General features: G+C 41.8%; 1 protein-coding gene across 6 annotated transcripts in view; it reads right to left on the reverse strand.

The window, feature by feature from the left end:
- The window catches only part of adarb1b (adenosine deaminase RNA specific B1b), a 154,883-nt gene that overhangs the window by 50,459 nt on the left and 87,268 nt on the right, over positions 1 to 17,156 (reverse strand). For 4 of the 6 annotated variants that reach the window (XM_075479090.1, XM_075479088.1, XM_075479087.1 and 1 more), the window contains one exon: positions 8,545 to 8,580. Coding sequence is in view for 1 of the 6 variants with exons in the window: in XM_075479085.1 (XP_075335200.1) it covers positions 7,434 to 7,533 (100 nt within the window). In the remaining 5 variants the exon portion in view is untranslated. Of the gene's footprint in view, positions 1 to 7,433; positions 7,736 to 8,544; positions 8,581 to 13,498; positions 13,521 to 17,156 lie in introns of those variants that run through there. The other 2 variants (XM_075479091.1, XM_075479085.1) reach the window with 2 other exon arrangements.

Raw genomic sequence — 17,156 nt, forward strand, 5'->3', positions numbered from 1 at the left:
ACAGAAGGAGGGAGAGAGTGTTCATGCGCCATAAAGTTGGAGGACAAATGCCGGAGGTGTACCAAAAGGGGACAGTGGGAGAGTAGATTTACGGCAATGACAACAATGATGTGAAAGCAACAGTAACCAGCTGTGAAGGCAAAACTTTTCCATATCCAGATCCATATGCAGCTGCTATTTGTTCACAGCTTGTTTGAGGAGTGATTAGAGAACAGACACAAATCCCTGCCTCCATCTCTGAGGCTGTGAAGAGTCTGTCTGCCAGACAAACACACCTCGGCCGTTTGTGCATTCTCACTACAGTGGTTATTTTTCACCTTTGACAATCTGTCACAGTCATTAGCAGCCTGCTAATCAAAGCTAATTGCATCGAGACAGGCAGACACAACTCATTTCTTATCATGACAGAGTGCTGCCGTGTTTGCAGTGCTCAATGAGGCGCTGCTTGTAATCAACAGCTTTCCGGGATGTCAGGTAAGTGAATGTAACTGTGTGAATGTGTTTTCTGTTCGACTTCCTTTGGTGCCGATGTCAAATATTAATCAGTTTGTCAGAGCTTTTTACAGCGTCCGTTCATCTGCTTTTGTGTCTAAGAACTAAGATGATTGGAAAGGAAAAGCAAAATGAATCGTAGAAGCATTATGGATTTTACGTGGATATTTTACCCATCATTTTAAATACATTTTAGACTAAAATGTACAAATGAACATGTAAATAAGGTGAATGAAGAAAATAATAGAGAGACAGAAAGAGCTTCAAAAGGATGAAAGGTTATTTACGAGGAAAATAGATCTCAAATCTGAGTCAGGTTGCAGTCTCCGTCAGGCGGGGCAGATCCCCCTCTCTGCCCCCCTATCAAGTTGAAAAAGCTCATTTTGGAGATTCTGCTGGCGCGGCAGAAAAGGCCTCTGTTCCCCACTTTCCATATTTCATATACGGCTCATTGGAAAGCAACGTCTGCGAGTGTCATGGCTTGGCACATTTATGAGAGATGCTCTGAAGAACTTCGAAGATATGCTTCAGTTTAGCATTTTTAAAGTCGCTGTGCACTATATGCTAATTCACTGAAGTAAATCAGGGTCTTTTACATGGCAACTGGTTAGGCTATCAGTAAATACAGTTCTGGTCATGTCTTACAGTTCTGGTCATGTCTTACAGTTCTGGTCATGTTTTACAGTTCTGGTCATGTCTTACAGTTCTGGTCATTTCTTACAGTTCTGGTCATGTTTTACAGTTCTGGTCATGTCTTACAGTTCTGGTCATGTCTTACAGTTCTGGTCATGTTTTACAGTTCTGGTCATGTTTTACAGTTCTGGTCACGTTTTACAGTTCTGGTCATGTCTTACAGTTCTGGTCATGTTTTACAGTTCTGGTCATGTCTTACAGTTCTGGTCATGTTTTACAGTTCTGGTCGCGGTTTACAGTTCTGGTCATGTTTTACAGTTCTGGTCATGTCTTACAGTTCTAGTCATGTCTTACAGTTCTGGTCATGTTTTACAGTTCTGGTCGCGGTTTACAGTTCTGGTCATGTTTTACAGTTCTGGTCATGTCTTACAGTTCTGGTCATTTCTTACAGTTCTGGTCATGTCTTACAGTTCTGGTCATTTCTTACAGTTCTGGTCATGTTTTACAGTTCTGGTCATGTTTTACAGTTCTGGTCATTTCTTACAGTTCTGGTCATGTTTTACAGTTCTGGTCATGTTTTACAGTTCTGGTCATGTCTTACAGTTCTGGTCATGTTTTACAGTTCTGGTCATGTCTTACAGTTCTGGTCATGTCTTACAGTCCTGGTCATTTCTTACAGTTCTGGTCATGTTTTACAGTTCTGGTCATGTCTTACAGTTCTGGTCATGTTTTACAGTTCTGGTCATGTCTTACAGTTCTGGTCATTTCTTACAGTTCTGGTCATGTCTTACAGTTCTGGTCATGTTTTACAGTTCTGGTCATGTTTTACAGTTCTGGTCATGTCTTACATTTCTGGTCATGTCTTACAGTTCTGGTCATGTCTTACAGTTCTAGTCATGTTTTACAGTTCTGGTCATGTTTTACAGTTCTGGTCGCGGTTTACAGTTCTGGTCATGTCTTACAGTTCTGGTCATGTCTTACAGTTCTAGTCATGTCTTACAGTTCTAGTCATGTTTTACAGTTCTGGTCATGTTTTACAGTTCTGGTCATGTTTTACAGTTCTGGTCGCGGTTTACAGTTCTGGTCATGTCTTACAGTTCTGGTCATGTTTTACAGTTCTGGTCATGTCTTACAGTTCTGGTCATGTTTTACAGTTCTGGTCATGTCTTACAGTTCTAGTCATGTCTTACAGTTCTGGTCATGTTTTACAGTTCTGGTCATGTCTTACAGTTCTGGTCATGTTTTACAGTTCTGGTCATGTCTTACAGTTCTGGTCATGTTTTACAGTTCTGGTCATGTCTTACAGTTCTGGTCATGTCTTACAGTTCTGGTCATGTTTTACAGTTCTGGTCATGTTTTACAGTTCTGGTCATGTCTTACAGTTCTGGTCATTTCTTACAGTTCTGGTCATGTCTTACAGTTCTGGTCATTTCTTACAGTTCTGGTCATGTTTTACAGTTCTGGTCATGTTTTACAGTTCTGGTCATTTCTTACAGTTCTGGTCATGTTTTACAGTTCTGGTCATGTTTTACAGTTCTGGTCATGTCTTACAGTTCTGGTCATGTTTTACAGTTCTGGTCATGTCTTACAGTTCTGGTCATGTCTTACAGTCCTGGTCATTTCTTACAGTTCTGGTCATGTTTTACAGTTCTGGTCATGTCTTACAGTTCTGGTCATGTTTTACAGTTCTGGTCATGTCTTACAGTTCTGGTCATGTTTTACAGTTCTGGTCATGTCTTACAGTTCTGGTCATGTCTTACAGTTCTGGTCATGTTTAACAGTTCTGGTCATGTCTTACATTTCTGGTCATGTCTTACAGTTCTGGTCATGTCTTACAGTTCTGGTCATGTTTTACAGTTCTGGTCGCGGTTTACAGTTCTGGTCATGTCTTACAGTTCTGGTCATGTCTTACAGTTCTAGTCATGTCTTACAGTTCTAGTCATGTTTTACAGTTCTGGTCATGTTTTACAGTTCTGGTCGCGGTTTACAGTTCTGGTCATGTCTTACAGTTCTGGTCATGTTTTACAGTTCTGGTCATGTTTTACAGTTCTGGTCATGTCTTACAGTTCTGGTCATGTCTTACAGTTCTGGTCATGTTTTACAGTTCTGGTCATGTCTTACAGTTCTGGTCATGTTTTACAGTTCTGGTCATGTCTTACAGTTCTGGTCATGTTTTACAGTTCTGGTCATGTCTTACAGTTCTGGTCATGTCTTACAGTTCTGGTCATGTTTTACAGTTCTGGTCATGTCTTACAGTTCTGGTCATGTTTTACAGTTCTGGTCATGTCTTACAGTTCTGGTCATGTTTTACAGTTCTGGTCATGTCTTACAGTTCTGTTCATTTCTTACAGTTCTGGTCATTTCTTACAGTTCTGGTAATTTCTTACAGTTCTGGTCATGTTCCAGATTCCTGTCCAGTCATGGACATGATTTCCTCAGTCACTCTTGTCCTGCCATCAGCTTCACTCACGTCACCTGTGCTTCTCCCCTCAGCTGCACTCCATCACCAATCCCCCCCCTCACGCTCTTTGTTTGAATTGTTTTAAATAAATCCAGTTTGTTTTTGAATATCTGCATCTAGGTTCCACCTTCTCCACGCCACGCACACCCACCCAAAACGTGACAATAACTAACTGAATGTTTGCATCTTACTGCTAAGATTACAACTGAATTACTCCCAACTGTGTCAATACGATTAGGAGAAGGACTAAGATAAAAAGATACACAACACAACATAAAAACTAAAATGGTTCTGATTAAAACTTGTCCTATGACAGAACCAGCAAACCAGACTCCGTTAGACGGGCTGTCAGACATTTTGACTTCACTGAGCATGTTTACATTGTACTGAAAATAAACGAATGATTGTTTGTTAAAATGCATGGAAACATATTAGTCTGACGGAAACTGTATTAAATCAAGCTTCTCAAAAACCAACTAATACAACCAGCTAACGGGGTTGAGTTTATACACGAGACTTAAATGGGCCTCGGTGCTCTGCACATCCTCCAAAATTCCCTCATATTTATAATAATATTTGTCTTTTTGTAAAAAAAAGTAAATCAGTCCTACTACATGAACGTGACTGAACATTACTTTGAGCGCTGCCACTGTGGGACAGCAGTCTCTCCTTCCTTTTCAGAAAGGATGCTCCGCTTTATGACCTTATGCTTGTGCCACGGCAGGTGATGAAGGAAGCACTGAAGCCTGGATCCTAATGGTGTAGCGTGTTCGACAGACTCTCATCAATGCTCGTCACTTACAGACTTCAGGGTCATTTCATTCAGTTAGGACCCTTATGAAGTAAACAAAAATTAAAAAAATACCTGACTGCAGTGGTTACCAGGGATGGGAATTGATAAGATTTTTACAATTCCAATTCCATTTTCGATTCTGCTTAACGATTCGGTTCTTTATCGGTTCCCTTATCGATTCTCATTTGGAGAAAAAGGACAACAAACCGGTCGATTAGCATTAACTTTGTTTAGTTTAGCCGAGGACATGCTAACGTTGCTAACGTTGCTGAGTTCAGATTCACCGACGTTAATCATTCATTCATAGTTATTGCATGTTGGTAGTATTTCCTCCCTTTGGTGAAATATTCACTTTACAAGTTGCCCTTTTGTCGTCTTTTTTAGGGATGTGTAATCAAACTTTCGAGCGTTTGTACCGCTTGGGCGCCACGTTTACTGTTGACTGCTGGCTGCACTGGACTCGCCACGCAACGTTGCGTGGTGACGTCATTCCAAGGAATTGAAACACTGGGAACCGATTCTCGATTCCCATCCATAGTGGTTACCTCATTGTCCAATTTGCTTTATGGCTGATCTAGAGTCCAGACAGTCCCATCGTATCAACCTTTTACTTTGTGTTGGGGTCCTTGTGTGGGGTCTTTAAGTACTTCAGAATGGGAGGAGTTTTGTAGATTTCATTGAAACATGTCACAACACAGGTGTAAATCCTAAAATCAATAATGGCTCGACTCAGTTTAGCAGTTCCAGCTTCTGGCTCTGAGCATGTTGGCCCGCTGTCACAAAATGTGATCAGAACGGAGCCAATCTTTAATGCCATTAGTAACACCTGCGCTTTTCCCTGCTGTGATAAATCCAAATGTCGGCTGGGAGAAGTCCTCAAGTGTCAAAAAAGAGGGAAAAAAGGAGGGCCATTTTCATACAGGAACTGGCAAAGATTATCTATGTATCTATGAAAGTTGGTGCAACCAAATGAATGATGCATGCTGCACACACGGCTTAAAGGACAATTAATTGTTTATCTGCAAACAAAAAACTCAAAACAACTTATCTACCAAATGAGCAGATAGAATTTTTCAAGTGAACTGAAATGATTATCAATAAAGCAATAAATCAGAGTTTCAATTGGAATAAAAAGAGGTTGTTTTTCAGGATGCACTGTAAGCTTGTGGTTCTGAAGCGAGGCCAGACATGTGCTGAAGTGTCATCGGGGAGGACATGGATCTGGTTCTGATGGGCTGTCTCGTCCAGTGGTGCGGTCAAAGAAAACAGAGCAAAGAAATTTTCCAGAAGGCGTCAAATTAGTCCTCTGATGGCTGTCTCGAGCATACAACCTAATCATCTCCACTAGCATTAGCTGCTAACCCATCAGGTATTTTGGGGAACTCGAGCATAAGCAATTTATCAGGAAGCTTCAAATATAGAGCATTAAAACCGACTGAGAGAGCAAGCAGAGCACCGCTGGGCCAAAGTGCTGCTTAGTCATCGCTTCTCTCATTATGGTGAAAAAGGGCCACTTCTTTCCCATGGTGATAAGGGGGAGAGAAAAGGCGGGAAACGGATCTGTTTAATGCTGATGGACGTAGTCACTCTTCCCTCCAGCTAAAATGCAGCATCAGCAGAGGTGGATTTACTTGGATGAATGAACTCGATGGCGGGGGTTGGGCAGCGTGGGAGAGAGGGTGCTGAGTGTCAAAGCAAGTGGCTGAGACATGGCTAATACTGCCAGTGAGATGTGGCCAGCTAAGTAATTACTACCTTTGCTGTTCGGCTCATCCCCAGAGTGGAGCAGCAAACTCGGGGGTGAGGAGCTTAGACCTCCGTGGGGCTCACGTCACTCGACTTCAATTATGCAGAGATGCGACCCGTCTTGCTCAGAAAGAGACGGACAGAACGGATCGGAGGAGGAGGGCAAGAAGAAACTATCTTCGTACTCCAGAAACATTTAGATTACTATTATTATGGAAAGAAGAGTTTAAAATATTCAAAACAAAAACGGATTTGTTTTGATAGTGATAAAGCGCTTGGGCTTTGGCTATCAGCCAATGTTTAGGACAGATCAGAAACTCAATGAATGAGCTGTACTTGGTAAAGCAAGATGTACCAGAGACATGCATACTCACAATTTATACCCACATTTTATCCAGTTGTCATCCATCATTAGAATAATGATAAAAAGTAGGCATCAACAATCTAAAATTTTAGAGAAATTAAGAGTTCACGTGTTCAGTGGAGCAGCAAACTGGTCAGGAACTACAATCCCAGTATAAAACCACACAACAGTATCATAAGAAAATAAAGTGTAAACAGTGCCAATGACATCAAAGTAAACAGACTAGATCAGTCCAAATGTCATGATCACTGACCCAGCTATCCATGTCGGTCTCAGATCAGCACATCCACAGTTTTCACATTTCTTTTGAGTTTGATAAAAGCTAGAATGCTAGAAAACAAACAAATAAATAAAAACAAATTCACAAAATGTGATGGAGTTCCTATTTTAAATGAGAGACTCTTAAAAAGATAGCATGAACATGAGCTTTTCTGTTCTTTTTGTCAATTCTTTTTCAACCGACAGTTTGTAAAATAACAGAACTAAATGCTTTTGCTAACATGAACATGATTTGAGAACATATGTAGACATGTAACACAAATATATAGTAGAACATCGACTCTAACTGAAATGCACATTGAAACCAAATATTCACTGCAATGTTACTTTTACCATTCGTCTTTAAAGTACACTACAGTTTTTAAAGTACATTTAAAGTAATGAAAAAATGTTACCTGGCAACAAGTGTTTGGCAAATTTTGTTAACTTTAAATAGAAGGCAAGACATTTTTGCACAAAGAAGCAGAATATGATTCACTGAGGTGGTGAACCACACAAACAGAGACTCATGTGAGCAGCTGAAAGCTTTCTGCTGTGCCTTGCATGCTGGAACACAAGCAGAGACTCCACGGTTGTCTGCTGATGCTACTAAAGTTGACAGAAAAATGAAACAAGCCGAGCCTGGTCTGTATCCAATCTGCCTGAACTCGAACTCTGTGGGTTACCTTTGCGTTCAGAGCGTTTCTTCCGCCTCCTCTTGAACTTGCGTCGGATCAGGCAAAAATAGGAGCCCAGACCCTGCGCGTCGTTGGTATAAAGGGCCATGTTTTGATCCGCACTTACACTTTGAAATCAACAAAACAGCTTTCTAAATCCAACTCAGCTTTGAAACTAACCCGGACCGGGTGAAACTTTGGCTGCTGGATCTCAGTGATGACGTGCACACGGTCTACCTGTCCTTCACTTCTCAGAGCGGGGACTATCACACCTGAGCCCTCGTGCTACCGAGATGGAGAATGCTCAACCCAACACACCTGCAGCGCTTTGTTTCTATGTTTTCACACACTCGTATCCTCCAAACTCCCTCTCTTTTCTCCTCCTCCTCCTCTCACTGCTTCTCCCCTCCTGTTAACTCCATGTCTGCCCTATCAGGAGTCAGAGACGGGAGGAGATGGAGTACATGTGAAAAAGAAGGAGGGGACTAGCTGAGGAGAGAGACTCATATTTTCACACTAACACAAGTGGAAGAGAAAGTACCAAGTCTCTGCCTTCTTATTGGTTAATTACAGTGTCTGTGCAATGAAGACCTGCCCTCAAATACATTCATTTCGCACTGCAAACATAGTTGGACCCATATACAATGCCACAGCTCTTTCTCTCCTCACACACACACAATGCGTATGCACACAGATAATATCCAAATCTGCATGTATAGAGAAAAAATTTACCTTTGCAAATTTTCACCTTCTCCCTTTCACTCCTTTTTTTTGTTCAAATTCATGGGCTCCTATTCTCTCAACAGCCAGGAAGCTTATCGCGTGTTACAGTGCAAGGACATTGAAAAATAAGTACTCTGCCTCCATCTAGTGGTGAGGTGTTGGAACTGCGCTGCTGTTGGCACCAAAACAGATAGAAATATTTAGCAATAGGGGGTCCATTAATGCTTAAAATGACGACTGTGGATAAATTATGGCAGTAATTGAAAGTTATGTTATTGTTGTTAACACAAGGAATACACAAAGTCTTTAGTAAGCCATTACACATGTGTTGAGTGCAGAGGAAGACTGAAAAGGGATTGGAAATGGAAAAAGTTAGCAAGAAAAAACAACAACTCACCTTTGACACTGCCGAAACGTCTGTGGTTGGAAAAACCTGGTGGAGACAGACAGAAAAGGTTTCCAGGTAACTAAACAGTCACATATCTGGCAAACACAGTGAAACTCTTTTACAGATGCAAAACGTGGCAAAAGGAGGGGAAAAAGGTGCACTGGCTGGACTCATGCTCTCATTTATCTAGATGTGGACCACTTTCACTTTATAAAACTGATGGACCCGAATGGTCACAGACTTTGGGACTGATTGACTCAATCAAACATCGTGCTTCTCTATGTCAATGAAAACACGATTAGTATCTTTTGTGTCTGTTGAAGGCCAACAGGTACTTTCCCACTACAGAGAATGTAAAAGAAGTACTTTTTCACGGCAGAAACTGCAGGTATCTGAAGTTCATACAACAGGCTTTGTAGAGCCTTTTTTTAACCCAGAGTAAGAGGCAACAAAGCAACGACACAGCTTGATAGAACCACCATATTTCAATGTTGATATAGGGTGACCGTTTTCCTACTTAGCTTAATTCCATTGCCAACAAATAAACCGGTGCACCACATTTCCTGAGAGCTCTACTTTAGTTTCCTCTGTCCATGGATTGTCATCATAGAGAGACTGGTTTATCTTTTGTAACTTCATTGTTTTGCAAAGGGGAAAATTCTGAATTTATCCCAGCCTGAAGCTGTAAACAATAGTGTTTATAAAGTAAAAACAATATAAATATGCCCACAACATGTATTAGTCCCGAATTGTTTCCTCACATCGAAGTTGTACCTATAATTCTGACCAGCAGTGTATGGGGGCTTGGTGTTTTGCCTCTGTACTGTAGCTCTGTACTGTAGCGCTGTACTGTGGCTCTGTACTGTAGCTCTGTAGCTTAGTACTGCAGCTCTGTAGCTTTGTACTGTAGCTTTGTAGCTCTGTACTGTAGCTCTGTACTGTAGCTTTGTAGGTCTGTACTGTAGCTCTGTACTGTAGCTTTGTAGCTCTATACTGTAGCGCTGTACTGTAGCACTGTAGCTCTGTACTATAGCTCTGTAGCTCTGTACTGTAGCTCTGCACTATAGCTCTGTACTATAGCTCTGTACTATAGCTCTGTACTATAGCTCTGTACTGTAGCTCTGTACTATAGCTCTGTACTGTAGCTCTGCACTATAGCTTTGTAGCTCTGTACTATAGCTCTGCACTATAGCTTTGTAGCTCTGTACTGTAGCTCTGTACTGTAGCTCTGTACTATAGCTCTGTACTATAGCTCTGTACTGTAGCTCTGTACTATAGCTCTGTACTGTAGCTCTGCACTATAGCTTTGTAGCTCTGTACTGTAGCTCTGTACTGTAGCTTTGTAGGTCTGTATTGTAGCTCTGTACTGTAGCTTTGTAGCTCTATACTGTAGCTCTGTACTGTAGCTCTGTACTGTAGCTTTGTAGCTCTATACTGTAGCGCTGTACTGTAGCACTATAGCTCTGTAGCTCTGTACTATAGCTCTGTACTATAGCTCTGTAGCTCTGTACTATAGCTCTTTACTGTAGCTCTGTACTATAGCTCTTTACTGTAGCTCTGTACTATAGCTCTTTACTGTAGCTCTGTACTATAGCTCTGTAGCTCTGTACTATAGCTCTGTACTATAGCTCTGTAGCTCTGTACTATAGCTCTTTACTGTAGCTCTGTACTATAGCTCTTTACTGTAGCTCTGTACTATAGCTCTGTAGCTCTGTACTATAGCTCTGTAGCTCTGTACTGTAGTTCTGTACTATAGCTCTGTAGCACTGTACTGTAGCTCTGTCCTATAGCTCTGTACTATAGCTCTTTACTGTAGCTCTGCACTATAGCTCTGTAGCTCTGCACTATAGCTCTGTACCTCTGTACTATAGCTCTGTAGCTCTGTACTATAGCTCTTTACTGTAGCTCTGCACTATAGCTCTGTACCTCTGTACTATAGCTCTTTACTGTAGCTCTGTACTATAGCTCTGTACTATAGCTCTTTACTATAGCTCTGTACTATAGCTCTTTACTGTAGCTCTGTACTATAGCTCTGTAGCTCTGTACTATAGCTCTTTACTGTAGCTCTGCACTATAGCTCTGTAGCTCTGTACTATAGCTCTTTACTGTAGGTCTGCACTATAGCTCTGTAGCTCTGTACTATAGCTCTTTACTGTAGGTCTGCACTATAGCTCTGTAGCTCTGTACTATAGCTCTTTACTGTAGGTCTGCACTATAGCTCTGTAGCTCTGTACTATAGCTCTTTACTGTAGCTCTGCACTATAGCTCTGTACCTCTGTACTATAGCTCTGTAGCTCTGTACTATAGCTCTTTACTGTAGCTCTGCACTATAGCTCTGTACCTCTGTACTATAGCTCTGTAGCTCTGTACTATAGCTCTTTACTGTAGCTCTGCACTATAGCTCTGTAGCTCTGTACTATAGCTCTTTACTGTAGGTCTGCACTATAGCTCTGTAGCTCTGTCCTATAGCTCTTTACTGTAGCTCTGAACTATAGCTCTGTACCTCTGTACTATAGCTCTGTAGCTCTGTCCTATAGCTCTTTACTGTAGCTCTGCACTATAGCTCTGTAGCTCTGTACTATAGCTCTGTAGCTCTGTACTATAGCTCTGTAGCTCTGTACTATAGCTCTGTAGCTCTGTACTATAGCTCTGTAGCTCTGTCCTATAGCTCTTTACTGTAGCTCTGCACTATAGCTCTGTAGCTCTGCACTATAGCTCTGTAGCTCTGTACTATAGCTCTGTAGCTCTGTACTATAGCTCTGTAGCTCTGTACTATAGCTCTTTACTGTAGCTCTGCACTATAGCTCTGTACCCCTGTACTATAGCTCTGTACCTCTGTACTATAGCTCTGTAGCTCTGTACTATAGCTCTGTAGCACTGTACTGTAGCTCTGTACATGAATCCATGCTAATACGTCAGCAGTGACTGAGCGGAAAAGTCTCATACCTGGAAATCAGAGAGAGTATACTTTCCCATCATTATGTTCCCTACAGTTACTTTGGGTTACGTAATCACAGCCCATTACAGCCTGATCGTGTCAGCGTATCAGTCTAACTGTTTCCAAGGCAGAAAGTCAATGGTAAATGGTCCAAACTTTTAACCTTGTCTGGATTCCAGAGAGCACTTTACATGTGCTTCTCAGCACTTTTTCCACAACAATCACACAACAATGCACATACTGGGGTAGAGGTGGGGTTCAGGACACTTCGAGGTTAGGCTAACCACAGGGTCACGTTGTTGTTTTGATTTGCTCAGGAGCCAACGTGAATATCAAGAGCTCTCCACACCAACCCTGCAACAGGATGTGATAACAGTAGTGATGGATGGCATGTATTGTATGAAGGTCACTGTACATCCTTCCAACCCTGAAACATCACGACTCAGTTATGTGTGATAAAATGAAGGAAGAAAGGTTTCTTTTTGACAAATATCAGGATTTTGAAATATCATCTCCTGAGAGAAACTACAAGAAATCCACAGGATGAAAAATAACAGTCAATCTGAAGACGTGAGAAAAAAAAAAATAGAAATGCCTTAAAGCTCTGCTGCCTTTCAGCTCGATATCACAGCTGGGGACGAAGATGATAGCGAGGGAAGAAGAAACGAAAAGGGAGAGAAGAAAATGGACACATAAAAGCTTCAGACATGTAAAGGAAATAAGAGGCGAGAAAAGCCCGGGAGTGAGAACATAAGATAAAGAAATGAGGCAAAGCCAGCCCGAGACGAGGAAATGAAGAGAGGGGGATAAAAGGAGGTGAGGAGTTGAGCAAGAGAAAGGGAAAACTTGTTCATATAACACTGATGTAAGAGATCTAACGTGAGGGGTTGTATAAGGTCAGTCTTGGAGCTTAATTTAAAAAAAAAAGTTCTTAAAATACAAGTCAAAGGTTTTCTAGGAGCTGTCTGCTTGTTAAGTACATGAAAAGGAACTCAGCAGAGAAGTGAGACCCAACTGAGGAACAATCCAAGAGAAAAAAGACTAGAGGGAGAAGAGTGAAAGGCAGATGGATGGAACAAGAAAACAAAAGGCAGCCAACAGAATGGGGAAATGGCTCGTGGTGCCGCAAAGTCAACACAAGAAGGGATATGCTGAACATAAATACACTCCAGACGCAAATTCATTCAAGCTTCTGTGTACAAGCCAACCATAACTACAGCTGGCCAAGTTTCATCACAACTGCTTTGGCTGTGGAACGGTTGTTTTGTTTGACTTTATTTTCTGAAAGGGAGACCAGTCAGCTCCCTTCCTTCAGAATTCTAATTTACAGACTGTGCAGAAGCTGCAGACAGGCAAGAATTCTGTCCATTCTCCAAAGCAGCACGTGATATTCCACTATGCGCTTTTCAACACACACACACTGACTGGACATGAGGAAAGAGGCTGTGGCGATGCTGCCAATTCTCTGTGGTTATCCGGACTGAATTAAAAGTTGTTCCAGACTTAAATAACAGCTAAACTCCTGGTGGCCTTTGCCACGGTTTGACAGTGAAACACAATCCTTGACAAAAACAACCTCTTAAACAGTTTTACAGGGATGAAATCCAGGCTACTGCGGCGAGCCCATCTGTTAGTTCATAGCCGTACTCACAGTCAACTGAAACTCAAAAAAAGCTCTAAAAATAGAGTCTTTCACCCCCTCTGAGGGTTTGTAAAGCCGTTCATGTGAACCTAAAAGCCAAATGCAGGGATAGGGAGCTCGGTTTTAGTGTGGCTGATGGATTGATTCAATCATGCTATGCTTTGGAGATTTCCCTTCCTAATCTTTTTTTAACCACCACAAAATGATCAACCGAAAGGTGGTCACATGGTCTACTACCCACTACGTTGGAACTCTATGTTAATTAGCCATCATCAGCATGCTTCATTAAAACCTGGCTACAAACCAAAAGCCACCTAGCTAACAAGCTAGATCATATCAAGTCAAAACGAACAAGCAAAATCTGGAGAACGCAAAAGACAAACCTCAGCTTGAATGTGCCCTTAGATGCTGGAGAGGTTGTGAAATGAAGCCCTTTTTTATTGTGCCAGTGGATTGAAACGCCACATTGAAGCAGTTACTTCAAGTTGCTGTGGAGACCCAACTACAAACCCAACACGCAGATAACGAGCATGTTCTGCAGCGCCTGAATACCTGAATATGAAGGCAAGAAGAAAGATATCCGAGCACGAGTGGAGTTTCATTGCCTTGTGAGGAAGTCGCGTTCCTAAAGCAACACTCACTGAACCTCATCTTGTGCGAGTTTGGCAAGAGGGAGACGAAGAGATTGTGTGTGAGAGATTAGCAGAGACAGACGGGGAGAGCCTTTCAGCCGCGGACCTGTGATTACTGGAGCTGGGAGTCGGTAAGAGGAACGGGGAATATGACGGGAGAAGGGCGAGTAGAAAACAAGCAGGGGCGCACAATGCTTTCTGCAACCGGGCAGGATCATAACCAGGTCTGAGAGGGTGAGCGTGTTGAAGAGGGATTGGGAAAGAGAAACAGAAAGTCAGTCGGCTGAGCGTGATAAGAGGAGTGCGTGACTGTAAACCAATGCTCCCGGACTTCAGCCAAAAATTAGGCCAATGGCTCAGTAACCACTGGCCACACATGCACGCACACAAGCCGGCCACGGTGCGGAGAAACCATGAAGTGCTGCCCCTCCCTCTGACCTATCTTCTCTTACACACTCATAAACGGGGAGACACTTTTAATTAATGCCCTGAAATAAATGTCTGAGTGAGTGTTTTCTAATGTTGTGTGCGTGAGTGTGTATAAAAACGCGTGGAAGATAGATGCTGGATTGGTCTTGAAAAGACGTTTGTACACAGTCTTAACAACGAGCAACACAAACACGTGAGCAGAAATCACCTCTGTTCTTTAAACACAAGCCGCATTAACGTGCACACTTTTCTCTCCGTGGAACCCAAAGACTGCCTGCCTCTGTTTTTGTTCTACACGGTATTGTCCAGCAGAGGGCAGCACTGCAACAAGACAATTCACTACACCGTGCAGTCTGGGATGTGTTTTTTTTTTTTAGCTGACAAAAAGAAAAGAAAAAGCATGCAAAATGTGTGAAAGTATCAATAAAGCACGATCGGATCTGATCATGTATGACTGAGTGAGGTGGTAAATGGATGTGCAGCAGGTGTTCTTTTTAACGGATGTGACAAAGTCTTTTCTGTCGGATGCAGCACTGGTTGTTTTAGAAGAAGCAAAGCACCAAATGTTAACATGTTACACTCAAGTTCCCCGTTTGTAATTCAGGCTCCATGATACTAAGCAGAAAAGGCTTTGGTTGGTCTGTAATCATGAGTAACTTTTGTAAAGTCGACGTGGATCTTCTGACATCATCTGATGCAGATTTGGGAGTTTGTTGCACATTTAAATGTTATGAAGGAATGAGAAGTAAATCTCTTATAATTCTTATAATGATCTTAAGAAATAAAAAGGGTTCAGGTTAACTCCAGTTAGCAGCAACAAGCTTTAGAGCAGTCGGTGTCCGTTTGTAGGGCTGCAGCAGCTTTCCCCTCTGCTGACATTTTTCTCACAACGATGCTTTTCAGTTTAAAGGGATAGTTCGCCTCTTTTGACATGAAGCTGTATGACATCCCATACTAGCATTATCATTTAGGAACATTGACTTACCCCCCGCTGCGTCCTGTGAGCCGAGTTCATAAATGTTCATAAATGATATTGCTAGTATGGGATGTCATACAGCTTCATGTCAAAAGAGGCGAACTATCCCTTTAAGTGAAACAACATAGATGATCTTTGTGTTCAGTAGCAGTCAGAGAGAGGTTCACTGCCCACCAATTGTCTCTTTAAAGGGAATTAACTGATCAGGAGGAGGCTCTTTTTATTTTTTTACACGCGTTATTCTCTTCTCTGGAAACCTAACCGGCTCCAGAGCCGTGGTGATCGCCTCTGGTAAGAAGTTAACCAGCTTTATTAATCCACTAATCCTGCTTTGTATTACACGCCCCAGGAGAGCCAATCAGATCAAATCACACAAAAACTGGACACACACAAAACCTCCGTCAGTGCCCTGAAACAGTCAGCTTAACTCGTTAGAGAAAATACTTAACCATGGAACTTGTTTTCAGACATTTCGAAAATTGTCAAAGGTCTGTTGAATTTGGATGATTTTAAACAGATGCGTTAACAGGTTACGATCAAAAGTGGCGGCTGGATAACTTCAGTCTTGATGTCTTGGGAGATTTCCCTGTGGTACTTTTCTGTATTCTGTATTCAGCATTCAATCTACGATAATTAGCTCAGGGCTCATTAGCAGACCATACAGCCGTTTCTCAATATGTTTTTAATAATATTCACGGAGCACATCTTTCTCTCACATGAACAAAACATTTGCAACTCACCAATAACACCGAATCAGTGGGAGGTGAAGGGATGATGGAGACCGGGTGAGATGGTAGCTCATGCTGCACTCACTGTCATCTTTGCACAAAACGCTGTCTTCAATATCATTATGGAACTATTTTACCATTTTTTTGTAACACATGCTTATTTCAAGGTTTAATTTTAGATTTCCCACTTTTACTGCAATGTTACGCTCCCAAACACCTGGAAACGAATGCAGCATTCACTTTGTAAAGTTCGATTCTGTAAAAGCATCCATCCACACGGACGTTTACATGTTGATTTCTGTTGGAAATGAACTTTAAACATACTTTTGGTACGTAGCTTGCAGCTGTATGTTGTGTGAAAATGCAAGCGTCAGATCGAGACTCTGTATCAGCAGACACTCGATCTTAAATGACTGGGATCGGTATAAAAAAAAAAAAAAAACGTGATCAGCACATTCCTAAATGAGCTACGAACCCCAAGAAAAACAGGGAGAGGAGCACACCCAAACAGATACTCCTCAAAACGCAGAGGGTCAAATAACAGAAGTTCATTTTCTACTCATGTGGCATTGCATTACTGATATTGTCGAGGTGAATGAGAACAAAAGATGAAGCAAATATCACTGTGGTCAGCTCAGATTCTCATCTAATTCACCTGGTTAGATCGGTTCAAAAGTTGGATGAATCTGCAGAGTGAACTCTCATGTGTGCCGTGTCCTCCCGATGCGGCTCGCATGAAGCAGCTGACATAGCAGCTGGTGGCTCAGTGTGCATCAGAGAGGACACGCGGCCTCCACACCATCGCCAACAGTGGGAGGTAGTAGTAATAAAAAAAAATATATATTTTTTTTTTTCTGCTACGACAGTCCATGGCCAATTGGCCTACAACAGGCCAATTGTTCGATAAACGGTGAGTACATTGTAGCATCACAGAAAGACTGAAATTCTTTGACTGACTCACTTCATTTCATCGCTTATTTTACACATTTTAGTTACTAGATGATGCTCTTCAGCTCTATAAACAAGGGTCTGATAAATAGGAATGACTTAAAGGAGAAGTTCACTATTTAAGACCGTGAGTCCCAGTTCCAGCTTGTTTATCAAGAATAAGAAATGAGGAGACCATTTTCACAACAATAGCTCATTTCTATCCATTTTGGCTGTTTTCGCTGGTCCATCCTGCTGCTACAGACAGGGTTCCATTGGGCACTCTGTTCAATGTCCTTAAAACAATACTAATGTTAATTTTAAAGAAAAGGTCAAGTCACCGGGTGGT

This window comes from Odontesthes bonariensis, chromosome 12, assembly GCF_027942865.1.
Source record: "Odontesthes bonariensis isolate fOdoBon6 chromosome 12, fOdoBon6.hap1, whole genome shotgun sequence".
In the NCBI taxonomy this organism is placed as follows: Eukaryota; Metazoa; Chordata; class Actinopteri; order Atheriniformes; family Atherinopsidae; genus Odontesthes; species Odontesthes bonariensis.